Genomic DNA, 20,586 nt, shown 5'->3' with positions numbered 1-20,586 from the left:
GTGGAGAGTATGGACATGCATCAGTGTTTTTATGTGTGCTCTCGCTCTCCTTTCCTATCTCCGGGAGTGTGTTTTATAGTTTTAATCAGGACAGCAATGTTATGGCTGGAAGGCACTAGCCTACAGTAATATTTCTCTCACACTAATTCTCTTATATTTTCTGAAATTACACTACAGCAACACAAAAGTAAAACGTTCCTAAACAGTTGGAATAAGAAAGTTTTTTTTTTTTTTTTAACAGAAATGTTGTTGTTTAACAGGCTTAACAAATATCTACATACAAGCACCATTTGAATGGAAAGACTCAAAATAATAGCATAATGCAAAGGCACCCATGTGCTATAACTACAAAACAATTCACAGAGCTGAACATTATAGAAAATATTGATAAAGTGTAAACAATATGCGTAACTAACATTTGTATATGTTAATAAAATACAATCAAGATGTCTAACCAACATTTCTAATTATTACTTAAGCATAATCTAATAATCAATATTAGTTAACAAGCATAATCTCTCTATATAATCAATATTTAGAAACATAATCTGAATCAATAGAACACTTTTTAATCAAGTTATAGTCTAAGTGTATATTGAGTTAGATGAATACTGTGTCTTACTGTACAATAATTGTTTTTCTTTATCAGCCTGCACCTTTCTGCACAGCAATAAATTGGTATTAGACATTTGCTGAAAGCTGCTATTGTAAGTAAACAACCTTGAGGCCCAATACCAATTACCCAGTTAGACTAGAGCCTCAGGAAGGGAGGTAGATATCAGCTAGGAGCGCAGATAGAAACAGACAGAAGCTCATTGAGACATAAGAAGGGAGTGTTGGTCAGAGATAAACAAAAAACAAAGCCTTTGTCCGAGTGAAACCTTTTTTTTAAAAAAGAAACCTTGTCCTCATAAAACAACTAACTGCGCATACTCCACAAATTTAAGATAACATATAGACATGAATAATTAATTGTGGCGAATAAGATTGGTCTGTTTTAATGAGAAAAGGTAAAACCCTGCCTAAGATGAATTCGCTGTCGAGAAAGGTATAAAAAGGGTTGTGTGTGTTTGCATAATTTAGTCTCACATTATTTTTTCAATCAAGTTTAATTACTTTTTGACGTCTATAAACCCTCAGTCTCTGAAGTTTTTTGTTAGGTTGGAAAGATTGTTTTCCACGAGAGCATGTGTGTATTTTTGGTTGTAGAAGTTCTGTGCATTTCAGAAAGTGATCATGATGATGATGACAAAATTGTGGTCATTATGAAACATTCCTAGAAAATAGGCTTCAGTGGTTCTTCGGATGGTTAGTTTCTTAGCTTCCTAAAGGGGTTCTACTTGAAATCCTCTCATAGGAAAACACTCAGCTGGTTCCTCCAGAGGGACAGGCTGAAGAAGCCTCGGGGATTCTAGATTTGATCTTTCTCCTTATTTTTCTTCTTAGATTTCATGCTGCTTTTGACAAGTGGACATTCATAGATAAACGTTACCTTTTTTTTCCTCATACAAATACCATGTATGGTGTTTTTCAATACCACTGATGTGCAGTGAAATGGCAATAATGGCAGCATGGCCTCATGCTTACAATTTAATAACAATTCGCTCGACTTAATTTGGATGAAAAGTGAAGGTTACGTTGAGCGTAAGTGTCCATTGTTTGTGTAAATCAGAATGGAATTCATCCGCACTGCCACACCTCATTCAAATGCTTACAAGTTTTACATGAGATCAATACAAAATACTTTTCAGATAATTAAGGTGCATATGACAGAGGTATACATTTCCTCAGTTATCTTCATGTTCTTTTGCAGTGCTGAGTCATTGCCACATTTATATACAATCCAACCAACCAAAAGATGCTTCATTACCACATCGTTGAGGTTCATGAGGTCAACCCCATTGGGATTTTTATTCTATAATGATTTGCCATGACATGCTTTTTCAAACTCCTACATGCAAGACTTCCTTAAAAAGTTCTACTTGGAATATTTTGTGAAAAGGAAATCTCTCTGTTATAAGTTTCTATATATATATCTTAAGAAAAAAAAAAGAAGGGTGCTAAATGGAACCATTATTTCTAAAATAAATAAATAAATAAATAAATAAATAAATAAATAAATAAATAAATAAATACACAATAACAACATACACTCATTCATATAATTTGGTAGCATATTGGTTTTCTTTTTTTTAGATTTTCTATACGATTTTTTTTATATAAAATGTTTTTTAATAAAACAATATACTGTAATAAAGGATTTGATTATAGTATTTTTGGCATGTGTTTCAATGTCAATGTCCTATGCGCATTACATTTCAGAACTTCACTGATTGCATTGCATGTGCAACGTAAGACATTCACGGACAAACTGAGCTGCCGGTGTGCTACAGTAGTTCATCTTATGGAGACAACTCTGGGGGTTTGCAATTACACAGCAAATTCCAGAATTGTTGAATGGGACCAGCAGAAATCATATGACTCCAATAATGCAGATTTTGAAGATTAAAGGCAGTCCACAGCTGGAATAAAAGATTGTGTTGTCATGATATGACCGAAGGATTTTGATACTAGATACAATATTTGGGTTTTAGCAAGAAACCATGTTCTTCAGATGGAAATCACCACTGTACTCAAAAAAAAAAAGTACTGGCAATCAAAACCACACACAATGAGCATTGATACATTTTGTCTTTTTACTTTAAGATGCACATTGATGCAAGAAGGAAAGAACACAGGCTCTCAAAACCTGAAAACCAGTACAGACTCTGCCCTGCTTCATGGACATTTCATGAAATGACCAACAACATTTTGCTGGAAAGCACACACTTGGGGGGGGGGGGAAATTGGTTTCTCAATGGTTCACTGGTTGATTGATGGTTCTTTGGAAATGGGTCACACTTTCACTGTACAGTTTCACACACAACATTTCCCCAAAGAATTTCTTTTAGGATGATCTATACAGAACCTTTTTTTTTTTTAAGCATTGGGTATTTACAAAACTGGATAATTAGTGGATCCTTACGCATGCCTCATGCAATGCACTGATTTAAAGAATGAGCATCGGAATATTTGTGAAAGACAAGCAGCATACTTTACATATCAATCTGCCATATCATGAAGTCAAAGGAAAGAAGCTCACCTTTAGATCGTGTGACTTGAAGTTTGGTTAATTCTGACGCATTGCTACAGGTGGCGTTCATTTCCACGGTGGAGCGGTTTAATGGAGAATCTATTGGAGCTTTTGCGCACTCCCACAGTGTGCCATCACTTTCATTCATTTTAGGGAAATCCATATTCACCCGGGTGTGTATTTAAAAATAATAATAATAATAATAATAATAATAATAATAATAATAATAATAATAATAATCCAGACTAGAACGTTAGAATCTATAACTGACTTACCCTAAGCAGAAAATTACGCTGGGTGTAAATTATTCAGATGCGCCTGACTTCGCAAAAAAAAAAAAAAAAAATTAAATAAAAATAGAAAAGAAAAGAAAAAACGCGCAGCCTGTATTTTAATATTCAGTACTAATGCAGAGAGATTCAGTAATGCGGAGTCGATGTATGAATGGTGGACTACGTGGCAACAATCTCGAACTTCTTCGCGCTGTGTCTGTGCGTAAAGTGCCGTGGCTGAGAGGCTTAAAGCGCTGCTGAACACAGAGGATGTTCCCTCAGTGTGCTGTTGGGGAGGGTCAGAAGCGCGTGCGTGCGTGCGTGGAGGGGGAACCTCGACACTAGAAAGGGATGCACCATTTGGAATGATGGAATGGTCCGTTGTCAGGAGATCCCACTAGTCTCACAGTAGAATGGGGATTTTTTGGGGGGTTTTTTTGTTTATTTGTTGTTGGCATTTTTTGGAAGGCTTTTAAGAGGTCTGTGTCGCCCTCCAATGGACAGAATGGGAAGAAGAAGAAGAGGAAGAAGAAGAAGAAGACGCAGAAGAGAACAATAGAAACCATCACAGAAATTCTAATTCCACTAGAAATAGGCTACCATTACAATCCATTAACATTATGTAGTAGGATATATTAAGGATATAGGTCCTTAATGTTATCCACTAGACATAACATGCCACCAGTAGAACAAATTACCAGTAGAGACCCACTTGGAGCAATACAGTTTCCATCAAAGCCAAAACAATTCCCATTGAAACCATTACAAATTATGTGAGGTTTTCAATTGTTGTTGGGGTTTTTTTGTGTGTGTGTGTGTGTGTGGGGGGGGGGGGGGGGGGGGGGTTCAACAACCTATGGGAAGACCTATGCAGAAGTCTCAACCTGAAAGAGTTTGCACACCTTTACTTTTATACTGATAAAAACCAACAAGACGTTGAAAGAGTGGCTTTGGGTTTAATTGGTGCAATATTTAGACAAAGATGGGAAAACATCATATAGAGTAGACAGAGGTACACAAACCTGTCTTTATTTATTTATTTATTTATTTATTTATTTATTTATTTATTTATTTACCAAAACATATATCTGTGCAGATACACTCACTGTCTCATTCTCTCCCTACTTTATCCTGGCCAGGGTCATGGTGGATCTGGAACCTATCCCAGGAATACTGGGTGAGTTGAGAATTCACACAGAATGAGATGCCAGTTCATTCACACTTACCCATAATTTATTTTAGCCAATCCATCTACTGCCATGGTTTTGGGAGTTGGGAGGAAACTGGAGAACTTGAAGGAAACATGTGGACATAGGTGGCACAGGAACTTCACACAGACAGTAACCAGATCTCGGGATCAAACCAGTGGATACAAAGGGGTGACAAATTAATGGAAAAACTGGTGTCTTTGTTATGTTGTAGGGGTATACCGTGCCCTCCACTGATATTGGCATCCTCGATAAATATGAGCAAAGAAGACTGTGAAAAAATTTATTTATTGTTTAACCTTTTGATCTTTTCTTTAAAAAATTCACAAAATACTCTGCTCTCAGGGATATCAAGCAATTTCAAACACAACACAGGTTTATTTTAAAAAAATCTTTGTTAAATATAGGTGTGCAACAATTATTGGCACCCTTTTAGTCAGTACTTTGTGTTACCTCCCTTTCCCAAGATAACAGCTCTGAGTCTTCTCCTATAATGCCTGATGAGGTTGGAGAATACATGGCAAGGAATCTGAGACCATTCCCCCATACAGAATCTCTCCAGATCCTTCAAAAGCTGGTGGACTCTCCTCTTCAGTTCATCCCACAGTTTTTCTATGGGTTTGAAGTCAGGGGACTGGGATGGCCATGGCAGGACCTTGATTTTGTGGTCAGTAAGCCGTTTTTGTGCTGATGTTGATGTATATTTTGGATCATTGTCCTGCTGGAAGATCCAACCAATTTTTCACAACCTTCTTTGCTCATATTTACCAAGTGTGCCAATATTAGTGGAGGGCACTGTAGATTTATTTTGCTGGCCTGATTTGGGTCCACTTGTCTGCTTAAAGTGAATAGTCACTGCAAATCAATGCAATGTTATTAATCACCTTCTGATGAAACATTTAACTAGTCTAGTAGGAGTGGTCTCTTCCAGGGTGACTCCGGCCCCATCCAAAGGCCACAAGGGCTCACTGAATGGTTTGATAAGTATGATAGTACTCTGAAACATATACTATGGCCACCAGATCTTAGCCTAATTGAACACTTACGGGAGATTTTGGAGTGATGTGCTTAAAAGCGCGCTCCACAACCAATATCAAAACACAAATTGAGGGAATACCATTGTGTTCATCATTCCAGTTAATTTACAGAGACTTGTAGAATCTGTTCCAAGGTGCACTGAAGCTGTTCAAGACACTTTATGTTGTTTTTGATTGGTTTTATTTTGTTACCCACTTGTACTGCCTTGTACAATATGTGAAAACTTTACCACAAAGAACAAAAAATGTGAAAAGATTTTTAAGAAATCACTAGAAGGGATGTGAGTCCCAAATGGCTCCTACTACATATAGTTTGGAATATACATATGGTGTTAAAGCCATTATTTTATAGACCATTATTCATTATTCTCAAGGTAGTGTATGTTTACAGTCAGCCCCACAGTGAACAGGCAAGAAAATAAGTAAAAATTCAAACACTCATAGGAATATCATTATAAAAAAAATATTTTAAAATAAATGCAAACAAATGATCATTCTTGGAAAAATTCACTAATTCCTACAGTTGCAATCAAAATTATTCAACCCCCATTGCAAATCAGGGTTATTGTCAAAATTTACAGACTTCCAGCTGTTTGCAATGAACAATTCAAACAAAAGCAATTTAAATAATTATTAATCCAATACCTGGTTACCTCTGAACTTTTAACAAGATAATGACCCAAAACATTAATCCAAATAAAAAATAAAATACAGAAAATATTGCAGGACAAACTTATTGCAGGATATTGGGGGGGGGGGGGGGGGGGGGGGGGCTAAGTAGCATTGTACTTAAAACTGTTTAAGACTGCATGGTCATTTTTTTCAGGGTGCCAATATTTCTGGTGTAGGGAGCCACATACAATTAAATAGATATTAATTAACAAGCTAGTTTTTAGGTAAGTTTATTATCTACAAAAATGCATCAATGACTGAAGCAATACAACAAGACACAAATAGAAAACTACATAAAAACCTTTAGCCTATAGCTTTGCTACAGTTTCTGCACAAGTAAGGGTGTGAGAATAAAATAATAAAAGATTGGTTAGTGCAGCATTTACAATTGCTGCACTGCATATTTTAATGTTCTCTTTGCTCCAGCACACCTGACTAAACTCATCAACTAATTAATAAACTGTTCACTTTATGTGTTTCTAACAAGTGGATTAGAGCAGGAAGAACACAACCAAATGTGCAGTGCAGGGGAAATTAGTTTGAGATGAGTCTTGGATTTAAACAGATGTTCCTTTAGTTGGAAGCTTCTTGCTGACTGCTGTGCCATTGGTCGTGTCGTTGTACCAGCTGTGGTGTGTTGGGTGATGGATGCCTTGCTTCTTCCTCCGTGTTCGTGGCTTCATGTTCATGTAGTCATGTGTGGACATGTCCTCTCTTTTTAGACGGAACTGGAAGCCAAGCACATTCTGTTATTCTGAACCTACCAGTGAACTTACTATGCATTTGATATTTGTGCATTTATATCAGTATAATTTATAGATTTAACAAAGGTTAAGGTTCATTTAAATTAGCGCTATGTACTGAACTTCAAACAGATAAAAAATATGAAATGATTTTTAGTGATATAGCCTTAATTTATTTAACACTGGTATACCAGTATGAAAACTATTACTATTACACTACTACTGATACTACTACTACTACTACTAATCATCATCATAATCATCATCATCATCATTCTTTTAGAAATAACATTTGACAATCGAAATGAAGAAATAATGGCAGTTATGCTCCCCATTGTTCTCCTTTATATACCTACTACTGCTTTCACCGATGATGATAATAATAATAATAATAAGAAGAAGAAGTAGAAGAAGAAGAATCATCATCATCATCATCATCATCATCATCATCATCATCATTATTATTATTATTATTATTATTATTATTATTATTATTATTATTATTATTAATGCATTAATTATTTTTAAAATAACATTTGGCAATATGAATACATAAATGCATTCTCCTTTTATATACCTACTACTGCTACCACGTCTACTTCTGCTACTACTACTACTACTACTACTAATAATAATAATAATAATAATAATAATAATAATAATAATAATAATAATAACAATAATAATAATAATAATAACAACAACAATAATAATACAACTAACAATCATTATTATAATTATTTATTAATGTACTAATTATTTTAACAGTAACATTTGACAATAGAATTAAATGCATTCTCCTTTTATATACCTACTACTGCTGCCACCAATAATAATAATAATAATAATAATAATAATAATAATAATAATAATAGCATCATCATCATCATCATCAGTAGCATGTATATAAAAGGAGAAGAACAGGGAGCCCAACTGCCATTATTTCTTATTCATTTACAATTATGTAAATCATTTGTCACTCACTCTCAGTGATAATGCAATGCATGTGATAATCAGGCAATATACACTCAGAATCCCGAACCCTACCCATAGGGGCAGATGACTGGCAGAAGGATCCATTCTTTGGCTGTTCTGCACACACCCATGGTCTACAAACAAGAAATAATTCTTGTTGGCGCATTAGCAGTTTACATAGTATTTCTATCATTTTTGCTTTCAGTAGTGATGTTGAAATGATCTAAGTATGCAATACTAATAAACTGAGAAAGAGAAAATGTCATTTTCTACACACTTTCAACGATCACGATGGTCTGAGGTTCCTCTTGTATGGTGACCATGGGAGGGGGGTAGGACTTTTCAGCCGTGCATGTGTACAAGCCCGTTGCATCCATAGTCACATTGTAAAGGAGAAAATGAGTGGTGTTGTCATCTTTTACAGAGTGATACATTTTGCTGCCTAGGGGTTCTGGGCTGCTCTTATGTGAGGCATTCACATACGTGACGGTGGCAGTAATATTTTGTCCCTTGTGCAACTTGAACGTCATCTCCACAGCTGTAAACATGGGACAGGGCACGGAGACATTGCCGTGGACTGTTACACGCTGAATTTTTAGGACATTGTCTGGAATAAAAGGGAAAAAAAGGAGTCATGATACTTGCAAAGGCAGTTGTGCAATTGGTTCATTTCTTTGATGCCTGCTTGTATCATTGAGAGAGTCCTAACTAAGAATTTTTAGTTATGTTTTTTTTTTTTTTTTTTTTGCTTGTTACGTTTTTGTGAAACTGCAGCTATAAAGTTAATTGTCTCCTCTTATTAAAGAAAAAAAATGTTTCACATACGCCAAAGAATTACCACAAACCAACAGTTTCCTGTGTCCTTGAAACAGTTCTCTTTTCGCAGATTCTTTAGAACAAAAACCATTTTGATATTGCTGACTTTTTCCGGAAACTAGACGTGTCTAGAAATATAAAAATGTCCCCCATGAAGAACATTTAAGAGAATTTAAAAAAACAGAACCCGTCCCCCCCCCCCCCCCCCCACGCACGCACGCACACACACACACACACACACACACACACCCTGCTAAACCAAAAAAACACTGCTGATATGCCAATACATTTCTTTCCACATGTCAGAGTTGTTCCAAAACAGTCTCTCTCTATCTCTCCCTCTCTCACCTTATTCACTATTTTGTTTACAGACTGTAGATATGGTGGAGAAATACTGTCACTGAAGTAGAACAAAGACGCACGAGAAGAATGTGAGGAAAGCCTGAATCATCGGCTCGCGGAAACTCTTTGACACTCCCTCATACTGAAATCACGATCTTACGTTAACCTTAACTGAACCTTCTTCACACTTTCTAAATGATGAAAAAGATTAATGTTGTTTAAATTTGTATATCTTCTGCCATAAAGTGCTTAGGAATCTCTAGTGAAGTTTTTTGTTGTTTTTAATAATAAAAAAAAATTTATACAATTTAACCATGTAGCACACACAGCAGTTATAATAATAGCATACATCAACCTCAAGAAACAGACCAAGCCACGCAGCTTTACAACAATATTAAGTATGTTAAAGTGGCTATAAGAAGGAAAATGGCATCTTTATCAAGAAAATGCCCTCTATGTGAAAATAACGACATCCAGCTATCGTTGCAGTGGCTCCCATTTTGTTTTTCTAAAACAGTGAAGTATGTTTTAAAGCTAAAATAAATAAATAAATCTCATTTCAATTCATAAAACACTTCTAGTAGCAGGTTTATGTTTGAGTGCTTGTTTGGTTTGTATTTACATGATATATACAGTATGCATATTTATATCCACATTACAGATTTGAAAAGAATAAAGTCCTAAGATGTCTTTAGCCACCTGTATCTGTGATATAGTAATGGAGGGCTTTCGAACTCACCTTTACACTGGCACTGTTTCTCAGGGAGGGCACAGCTGAAGAGGAAAAGGGGCAGGAGGGTCGCCAAAAGCCAGGAAGTCTTCATCTTCTGTTATGCACTTGCAAGAAGAGACTGCAGTGCACCTGTTTGCTCAAACAAATGTGGCACTGCTAAACCCGCACTTCTATTAGCCCGAGACCGATGATAACGTATGAGTACTCCTATTATTCAGTAACCCGAGTAAACACCAGTGTTTCCCCACTATGAACTCTGAGCTTATCACATTAGCAGTTGGAGTTAAGCTGTACCATAATGCACTAAGAGAGCTTACAGTCTCTTTTTTTTAAAAGTGAAACAATACATGCACAAACCACACTGTGACAGCGAAGGCACATCCCCAAATAGTGTGAAGTCAAGAAGTTTCCGTTCTTTTGCATGTTGTGTGTCAAAAATGAAGCATCACAGTGCAGTGTTTCTACACTGTTATAAAGGATGTTACTGTCAAAATTAAGCAGAGACCCTTAGGGGGTTACCTTGTATATTAAGTGGGTGGCTGAGTCACTTGCTCTTGCAAAGGTACTGTATAAACCAAAGGTGATTAAAGAAAGCCATGATGTTGTGTTATATAATGACAAGTTACTCTGTACGTATTAAATCATATTAAACGTTCATGTTGTTGACTGCTATGGAAGCCAAAGACAAGAATGATCAACATCATATATTGTAATTATCAGGCAGAGATAATTAAAAAGAATTTTATCAATAAAAACCCCAGTGTATTTCAGTGAACACGGCAGATAATTTTTTAATCTTAACATGTGCAGGAAGCAACGGGAAGAAAGCAGTGAGGCAAAAGTCAGGTGTGGTGCACTTAATAATAAGCAAACTCTATGTTTTTTTGTTTGTTTGTTTGTTTAGTTTTTTTTACTGAAGCAAATGTAATTACTGTGAGATGTAAATGCAAACCTTTCATGTGCCATGTCTTTGCCTCTTTAGTGAATTGCCTTTTTTTGAGTGATTTGTTTGATGGCTGCTTTAGCTGAAAAAACAGCTGTAGCAAGGGGCTTTCTAAATTTTGTCACCCCTACATTCTAGATAGCATTACTTGTGAACATTGAATGAGTAATACATTTTGAATGAAATGTAAATAAGGGTATAGTAAATCTGAGAAATTTCTGATGTAAGATTTATAGTTGGCTGAGAAGTAAGACATTTAGGACGGCAGGTCTTCGTTACAAAAAATATATATATATATATATATATATATATATATATATATATATATATATATATATATATATATATATATATATATATATTATCACCTTTATTATTGTTGCATTACACATTTTAAGCAACTCCATTCCTTGTCATTATCACAAGATTTAAATTTTTGGAATGTTTTTGGCCGAACAATTCTCACTTTTAACAAATTAGAATAAAATTACAAAAGTATTATAAATTTATTCAGGTTAAAAGGTCAAATGCAAAGTGCACTTAAACAACAAAACTTTACTTGCTTCACTTGTAAACGGCATTAGGAGGCAAAATGAACAGTGCCACAGAGTAAAAATAACTAACTAAATCAATGCAAAATTTTTATTTCCAAACCTAACCAGACTTAGTCTGTTCCACCTGCGTGTGTTCTTACACAATATATATGTCACAGTGGCATGTGCCGTGCAAATGTCTTTGCTGCATTTCTTGCACGTTCTAGTTTTTACATCCCTTGTGGTACAGAGCTGGGGTTCGAATCATAACCGGGGTTGCCACGTGTCAGCTAAATTCCCAGTCCATCTACATGTCAAAAACTGCACAAACAAACCTGAAACTAGCCCTTTCCTGCATTGGAAAAGGGAGACTATTTCTCCTTGCATGGGAAACAAGTTCATTATGGTGTTCTGTAATAATACAGTATGGAGACTCCATAATCCCCCTTTCCTCTCCCTATCTTTACCATATATCTTACAACAGAAATAGTTCTGTACATCACAGATACACTGTCCACACTTACTTGTTCCTTTTGTTTACCATATCCTATGTTTGTGGAAACTGATAAGATTTCATTCCAATAATTTGCCTTTAAAACAGATAAAACTGGCTTTAACCTAACCACCCACAGACCTGCTTTTTCCAACCTCGATCTAGTTCCAAAACTAGTCCAATTTAGTGTAAAAAACCACCCTGATTGACAAACATGCCAATTATGGATATAATGCAATGCTACCTTCTGTATCTACTTCAGTATGTATTTAGTGCTCCAAATATCTGTATCTGATTCAATATTTGGATTTGAATCCAAAGAGTGAGTGGCCTAAACCAGAAGTTTAAAAATAAAAATAAAAATAAAAAAATAGCCCTACCAATATGCCCCCAGAAACACAGGAAAACACTGAAAATCCCCCAGAGGTAGAAATGCCAACACTGTCATCAAGTCTGATTCTGACAGTTTCTCAACCTCAACTGCATCACTCGAGTTCACAATTCCTCTTAACTAGAAATATGAGCATGCCTTAAAAAAAAAAAAAAAAAAAAAAAAAACACTTATATAGTTATTTTGGTTTGTATCTACTTGCGATATTTTTCTAATAAATGTAGTTGGTTTTATTTCCCAAAATACATATAAAAACTAGTAGCCTAATTTCAACCACCACAGACCCTGACCAAGAACTTACTAAGGATGCTCTAAGTACCTCATGCAGCTCTGAAAATACTGTTTGTTTCTCCCGCAAGCTTCATATCTGACCATCAGAATCCATCCACTCATGCAACATTTCTAATAACCTGATGACCTCCTATTTGTACCTGCATTTGTATCTGTTTCAATCACATTTTCAGTTCACTCCAAAAAATGTATTCCTATTTGGTTATATCACTATTATCAATGCGTCTCAAGTATCTCCATGGCACTAAACTAAACAACAGCCCTCTACACGGTTTCATTCGGCATGAACAATATCCCAGATATGCCTGCTGTACATTAGTATGATGCATTGATAAGAGAGACGAGAGATTAAGGACATGTTCCTAGCAGAGAAAATCAAATGAAAGTTCTTTCTTAACTTTTTTTTTTTTTTTTTTTCATGTTGTATATTTTCAGTATTTGGAAAACAGATAATGAAGATAGAAAAGAAAGATTGGTGGAGAAAATGTAGCAATATAATAAATACATTATCAGTATAATAAGTTGTTATACTGTACACGTTTAGGTTTTACATTTATTATACTGATAGTTTATTTACATTATTGTCATGATTCCCCCTTGAAGCAGCGTGCTTTTCCATTGTTGACAGTAGTGACATCTGGACACATGTGTTTTGTTTATGTTTCTGTCATGTCTCCTCCCTGTTCTGTCATTGGCTATCGTTTCACGTGTGTCTGAATTGCCCTCAGCCGTCAGCTATTACGACGCTGAGTAGGTTTGTATAAATACCGCGCGCCTCCCAGCACACCGCGCGGAATATTACATGGAATAGCATAGAGAAGTTAAGTTTTGACTCGATTCGTTACCATAGTCCTAGTTTACGTCCATGTTAGGTTCCTTGTTAAAGTTAGTTAGGTTAAACATTAGATTTAGTCCACGCTGGTTTCTCCGCTACCAGTCCCTCGCTGTTGTTTATGTTTCATGTTTGGTATATCGACCCTGTATCCCATGACCGCGACTTTGATCCCTGCCTTGTCCAGTTTATGCCTGTTTGCCGATCGTCTGACCTTTGCATGTTTTGGATCACGTTGTGGACTTGTCTGCCTGTCTCTCTCTTAAAATAAACAACTGTTCATACTGCAATTGCATCCGTCCTATCTCCTAATAGTTGAATTGTCCTGTTCTACTTTCAGAGCCAAGGGTATTGGTGTTAATTTATATATATATATATATATATATATATATATATATATATATATATATATATATATATATATATATATATATAAAAGGAATAGCTTTAGAGCATGACTGAACTTGATATGGTGGCTAAAAATATGGGCACTATGCTCTCTAGCACTCTAGATAATGTTACCCCTATCAAATTAAAAAAGGTAAGAGAGAAACATTCTGCAATGTGGTACAACAGTCGTACTCATGCTCTCAAGAGAGCAACTGGTAATCTTGAGCACAAATGGAAAAAGTCCAATCTAGAGGTTTTTTTTAATTGCCTGGAAGGACAGTATATCTAGCTATAGACAGGCTCTAAAAGCTGCTAGGGCAGATTATCTACGCTAACTCATAGAAAGTTACGAAAGAAAATCCTAGGTTTTTTTTTCAATGCAATATTTAGATTAACAAATAATAAGACGTCGCCCAAACTGAATATTCCAACACAGTTTAGTAGTAATGACTTCATGGATTTCTTCACTGAGAAAATTGAATGCATCAGGAATATAATTGGAAATGTACAACCAACAGCAGCATCACAGGTTTTAGCCTGTAATATCTCCCAAGTACAACTGCAGTCCTTTACCGCTATTGGACAGGAAGAGTTTCAAAACTTATCAACACATCAAAATCAACCACATGTATTCTAGATCCCATATCCACTAATTTAATGAAGGAGTTGCTTCTTGTCGTAGGAGAGCCGCTTCTCAATATTAGTAGCTCATCATTATCTCTAGGTCATGTTACAAAAACATTTAAGCTGGTGGTTATTACACCTCTCATTAAGAAACCACAACTAGATCCTAGTAAACTAGAAAATTACAGAACAACCTCAAACTTTCCATTTATGTCGAAAATATTAGAAAAAGTTGTGTCTGCTCAATTATGCTCCTTTTTGCAGAATAATGGTGTCTTTGAAGAATTTCAATCAGGTTTCAGGCCCCATCACAGCACAGAGACTGCACTTGTAAAAATGACAAATGACTTACTTCTCGCATCTGACTAAGGCTGCATTTCACTACTTGTTCTATTTGATCTTAGTGCTGCGTTCGACCCCATAGATCATGACATACTCTTAGATTGATTACAAAACTACATTGGTATTCAGGGACAGGCATTAAAATGGTTTAGATACTACCTGTCTGACTGCTACCAATTTGTTTGTTTAAATGATGAACTTTAAAACATAACGGTAGTAAAGTATGGTGTGCTGCAAGGATCAGTGTTAGGCCAACTGCTGTTTCCTTAATCCATGCCCCTGCCCCTTGGAAATATTAATAGAAAACACAGGATTAATTTCCATTGTTATGCTGATGATACTCAGCTATATATTTCTACAAGACCAGATGAAATATCTAAATTTTCCACGTTAACAGAATATGTTAAAGACATTAAAGACTGGATGACTAGTAATTTTCTTTTACTAAATTCTGATAAAACAGAGATAGTGTTAATTGGACCAAAAATCTGTACACAAAAGCTCTTAGAATAGAATATATATTTAGAAGGATGTACAGTTACTTCAACCACTAGAGTTAAAGACCTGGGTGTTTTATTAGACAGCAACCTTTCATTTGAAAATCATATTTCCAAGGTAAAAAAAAAAAAAAAAAAACAGCCTTCTTCCACCTTAGAAATATTGCCAAGCTACATAACATCTTATCTGTTTCTGACACAGAAAAACTAGTTCATGCATTCATGACCTCAAGCCTAGATTATTGTGATGCACTGCTAGATAATATGAACACATTACCCCAATTTTATCATCTTTACACTGGTTACCTGTTCAGTTCCGTATTGATTATAAAATACTGCTACTCATCTATAAAGCCCTAAACGGCCATGCTCCTTTATATTTAACCTTTTGTCACGTTACAATCCTTAATGCTCTTTAAGGTACCAAAAATCTGGAATTTTCAAGGCCTACCAGAGGAGGTAGAGCTTTTTCACATTAAACTAAACTCTTGAATAGCCTTCCTGATAATGTTCAGGGTTCAGACACTCTCAGTTTAAATCTAGATTAAAAACACATTTCTTTAGCCTAGCATTCACATAATGCATCCCATAACCTTGTTATCCAGTCATCTCTGGTAAAACAATAACAATTGCGCATGGTAATCAGTGAATGTGCCAGCTCCAGCTCAGAACCAGCCTCTATGAAGATTCCAGATGACGCCAACAAATGTGAAAACTTTGAATAATACCAACCAACGCTCTACACGTGTTTCTCCTGTGATAGCAGTGGGCTTGAACCGTTATGCTCTATGGGCCGGTCTGGACCATCCTGATGCTCTGCTTCTGGAGTTCTTGTCACTTGGAGTCCAGTCACTGTAGCTGAGGATGGCCCCATATGGACAGCCTAGGGACACTCAGAAGCTGTGGAGATGGCATTGGACTGCAGCTGATGAGGTCTTTTTGCGCCCGGGTCTCCATCAGTGGACAGTGCATGTTTTCAGCAGAACAGACTTCACGTTGAGACTGTGGTGAATCTCCTGATAGCACACAGTTATGGAAGGGATTTATTTATAATTACACTATCCGTTGTCATCCAGATTCCCAGATGGGTTCCCTTTTGAGTCTGGTTCCTCTCATGGTTTCTTCCTCATATCATCTCTGGGAGCTTTTCCCTGCCACCCTCGCCATCGCCTCTGGCTTGCTCATTAGATTCAAATTTATCAATTTAAAATTTAGATTGGAAGTTTATATATTTCTGTAAAGCTGCTTTGTGACAATGTCAATTGCAAAAAGCGCTATACAAATAACATTGAATTGAATCGAATTGAAGTGAACAAAAATGCTGATGTGGCCCGGCTCTATGGTATAGCCAAGTAAAGAGACAGAAGGTGAGGAACGTGAAGAATGTAGGTCACGTGGAAGACAGAAGCTGTGGAATCGGTGAGATCATTCAACTCTAACAATACCTTCTGTGCTTATCATACTGCAGAATTGACGAAATCAGCGGTTTGATGAAACGGCTCATATTTCAAGGAAATGACAGTTGACTTTTCAGAGAACGAATGTAAATAAATGATAATCAGAGGAGGTTCTGCAGCTTCAAGCACACTTGTGTAGGAGGGCTTTCAGCTGAGACTTCACATTACATTTCCTGTTTTCACTGTTAACATCTTGATCAAGTTGCAGATTGCACGGTGCAAGATTTCGTGGTGAACACCTACACACAGCTTGCAGTGATGGGCTTTAAAGCAGAAGAGAGTATACTTAAAGAGACACCCTTAGCCTTAATTATGAATGAGTCTAGAAGTAGAACAAGTGCATTGCGGTTTTCTAAAATCCGATTTGGTTTTAACTAAATAAAGATCTGGTTTCAGACCCCCATACATAAAGACGCCCCCTCAGTTATTTTCCTGTTTTAACCACATGTGGGTCTACACTTCCCTTTACTATATTTAATTTATGGATGAAACGGAAAGTGAACAGAAGCCTTCAAAATAGTGTTTTACAGTGATAAATAACACATTCATCATTTTTTTAAATGTTTTCTGTATTTATTTTGTCTTATTTATGCTGCATAGTCATTATTACTGAGAAACTATTTTTCTCTTATGCATTATAAAAATGTATTAATAATTTGATATTAATCAATTTGTCCTTTATTCCTTTTCATAGATTTATTTTCTCTCATTTATGGTGCATACCATTTATTATATATTGATTCATTATTTCTTTAAAATATAATTAGACTTATTATATTAAGTAAATATTATAATGATTTTATAATTGTTTATATGTTTTTTTTTGTTTGTTTGTTTTTTTTTAGTGATAATAACACCTCTACATGTTATTATCACTAGGAAGAGTGAAAATGATTTCTTTATTTCTTTATTGATTAAGAGATCCAAAAGATTCTGTTGTAGGGCCACCGCTTTTTTTTTCTTCTTCTTCATCATACATGCTGTCTCTGAATGCAAGAGTTAAGGTACCTTGCCAAAGGAGCAGTTTTGCCTTGACGAATGGGCAAAAATCTCAGTGGCTAGATGTGCTAAGCTAATACAGACATACCCCAAGAGACTTGCAGGTGTAATTGCAGCAAGAGTTGACTCTACAAAGTATTGACTTTGTATTGAATACTTATGCACACTCAATATTTCTGCTTTTATGTCTTGTATTGTTTGTGTCACAGTAATATATATATATATATATATATATATATATATATATATATATATATATATATATATATATATATATATATATATATATTGCACCTTCAAAGTGGTACAGTACGGTACAGCGGGTACAGTACACAGTGAAACGAAACGGCGTTCCTCCAGGACCATGACGCTCCATAAAACAAGACACTAACCACATGAGACGACACAGAACTAAATAAAATCTAAACATTTCTACATAAAGTGCACGTGCTGACGTGTGCTAACAACACAAGACAGTACAGTCCTACTAAAACAGGACAATAGGCACAGTAGGTGACAGTGTAGTGCCGACCAGTACACAGGTTTGTTGTTGAAGTGTCCGATATAAATTTCATATCATCACTTCTCTGCAGAAACAAAGCTGTCCAGGACGTACAAGTTGGTGTCCATTTGAGAACATGGTGGTCCAGCAACATCTACATGCTCCACTGATTTCCTGGCTAGTCACCAGACCACAAGCTGCATACTGAACCAGGACAAGCTGTGTAAGATAGCCTTTAATCCACTAGGTGGCGAAGTAACCCAAGTGTAGCCTGCTTTACCTCTTGTGACTTATTCTGGGTTGGGCTCTTGTTTGTAAAAAAAAAAAAAAAAAAAAAAAAAAAAAAAAAAAGTTTATATGTATATTGATGACGTTCTATGAAATTTCTGCAATTACTAGAACTAGTTTGCAGATAGTAGTTGAATAACTAGGGGCAGTTAGCAAAGAAAAGGACATTTAATTACGTAAAAAATCATGCATCATCAGTTCAAGCATCAAATTAGTTCATAAGTGTGTTTATTTGAGAACTAGTATAAAAATTGCAACTTTCTTTATTATGGTGTACTACGTGCTCTCACACTGGTTCATCATCACATGCCTGATTGGCCAAATAACACTAAGTGTACCCTTTCATGTATTTCATACAGATTCGGAAGAGACAAAAAGAACATAAAGGTCATAAACAGTCTGCTTTTATATAGACCATTCGATTTACAATATCATCATTCCTCAACCTATTATTAGTATCGACCGATAAAAAAAAAAGGTAGTGTTTGTAATCACTCTCATTAAAATGAATTCACTCTCATTTATTTTTTTCCCCCTAGCAATATGAATATGCTTTTGTGATAAACTGTGGTGTTAAATTGCTTTTCTTTATGTCACAAAAAGTAACAATGGGTCACTTGTTTATGCAATATTGTTTGCTTGGCTTTGATAACTAAGAAAATGAAAAAAAAAAAAAAAAAAGGGGGACAAAATTATGAATTATTCATTCAGAATTCATGACATATTAATATGGGAAAGATTAAATGCACCAATCATATGGATGTTAGGCAGTGTACTTTTTGGTTTATGTGCTTGATCTTACAAATGACTAGGCTAGTTAATGTTTACAGGATTTACATTACATTCTGGTAAAGAGGCCTAAGTGTTTTGTAACTCTTGGACCATGATTCTCTAAGTGTTGCTCTTGTTAATTTTGATATTGATGTTGTTGTTGTTAGTGGTAAACTGAATCATCATTTTAACCATAAACATCATTTCTTATCATATTAATGTGGAATTTTTTTTTAGTTCTCTGTGGCACCATCAAAAATGAGTTACATAAAAATTAGTTACAAAGATTAGGACACATAAACATGTTTTGAACGTTATTGAAAATTTTGAAAATATTTAAGACTGTCGAACCCAGCACCAAGGGGTTTCCTTTTCAGATAGAGTTTTGAGTAGAACCCTTTTAGGAAGCTAGAACCTTAGCTAGAACCCTTAACCTTGAATGAATACATCAACAGAAAGTATTTCTAGGCTAAACCCTACAGCGCAAGCTGAACAATGTGAAATTCTGTAAAATGAATTACATTAGAATTAAAATCACTATACAATTTCGTCTACATTTTCTTATTAAGCATGCAGTTTATGCAGTTGTGGCACATCCATAGGCTCAGGTGGCTCAGAGCCCCATCATATACAATATAGTAGATATAAAAAAAGTCTACAAACCTCTGTTAAAATTGCAGGTTTGTGTCATATAAAACTCAAACAAATTGAAACATTTTAGGAAGGAAAAGAACAAAACTTACATGGTTGCATACGTGTGCACAGTGTTTTTGTAATGGGGCATGTGACTGTGCTCAACATAAACCATATCACATTCAAACTTCTGTTCAAAAGTACTTATTATACACCTGTCATCAATGAAGTGATTCTGATTAACCCCAAATAAAAATCAGCTGTTTCTGTAGGAGTTTCTTGACATGTGGTTTCATCCCAATGCTGAAGCCATGGTCTGAAAAGAGCTTACAAAGCATGTACAGGATCTCATTGTTGAAATGTATCAATCAGAAGAAGGGTACACAAGCATTTCCAAAACATTAGATGTACCATGGAACACTGTGAAGGCCATCATCAACAAGTGGAGAAAAGGGGACACCACAGTGACATCACCAAGAGCAGGACGTCCCTACAAAATAGACAAAAAGACAAGATGACAACTTACCAGGGAGGCTTCAGAGAGACCTACGGGAGCTGCAGGAATATCCAACAAGTGCTTGTCACGCCCTGCATGTCACAACAGTCTCTCGTATTCTTCACATGACTGGGCTATAAGGTGGCGAAAGCCCTTTCTCAAAAAAAAAAAAA

General features: G+C 35.7%; 2 protein-coding genes across 3 annotated transcripts in view; both read right to left on the bottom strand.

The window, feature by feature from the left end:
• The window catches only part of cckbra (cholecystokinin B receptor a), a 30,583-nt gene extending 26,796 nt beyond the window's left edge, over nucleotides 1-3,787 (bottom strand). Inside the window, exon 1 of the mRNA XM_017456900.3 lies at nucleotides 3,143-3,787. Coding sequence (XP_017312389.1) covers nucleotides 3,143-3,296 — 154 coding nt within the window. The 5' untranslated portion in view covers nucleotides 3,297-3,787. The remainder of the gene's footprint in view (nucleotides 1-3,142) is intronic.
• Nucleotides 3,788-5,808: 2,021 nt separating this feature from the next.
• Nucleotides 5,809-10,187, bottom strand: si:dkey-1h24.6 (T-cell-specific surface glycoprotein CD28). Of its 2 annotated transcripts, none has more exons than XM_017458258.3 (4): nucleotides 9,938-10,187; nucleotides 8,318-8,647; nucleotides 8,113-8,174; nucleotides 5,809-7,050 (listed from the first exon to the last, which is right to left on the bottom strand). In XM_017458258.3, the coding sequence occupies exons 1-4, from the start codon at nucleotides 10,020-10,022 to the stop codon at nucleotides 6,880-6,882; spliced, it is 648 nt and encodes a 215-aa protein (XP_017313747.1). In that variant the 5' UTR covers nucleotides 10,023-10,187; the 3' UTR covers nucleotides 5,809-6,879. The 2 variants fall into 2 exon arrangements, with proteins under 2 accessions (XP_017313747.1, XP_017313746.1); XM_017458257.3 differs by having other exon boundaries at nucleotides 8,050-8,174; nucleotides 9,938-10,166.
• Nucleotides 10,188-20,586: the final 10,399 nt, after the last annotated feature.

The sequence above is a fragment of the Ictalurus punctatus genome, chromosome 26, assembly GCF_001660625.3.
Source record: "Ictalurus punctatus breed USDA103 chromosome 26, Coco_2.0, whole genome shotgun sequence".
In the NCBI taxonomy this organism is placed as follows: domain Eukaryota; kingdom Metazoa; phylum Chordata; class Actinopteri; order Siluriformes; family Ictaluridae; genus Ictalurus; species Ictalurus punctatus.
This window is presented reverse-complemented; position numbering and strand designations above follow the sequence as displayed.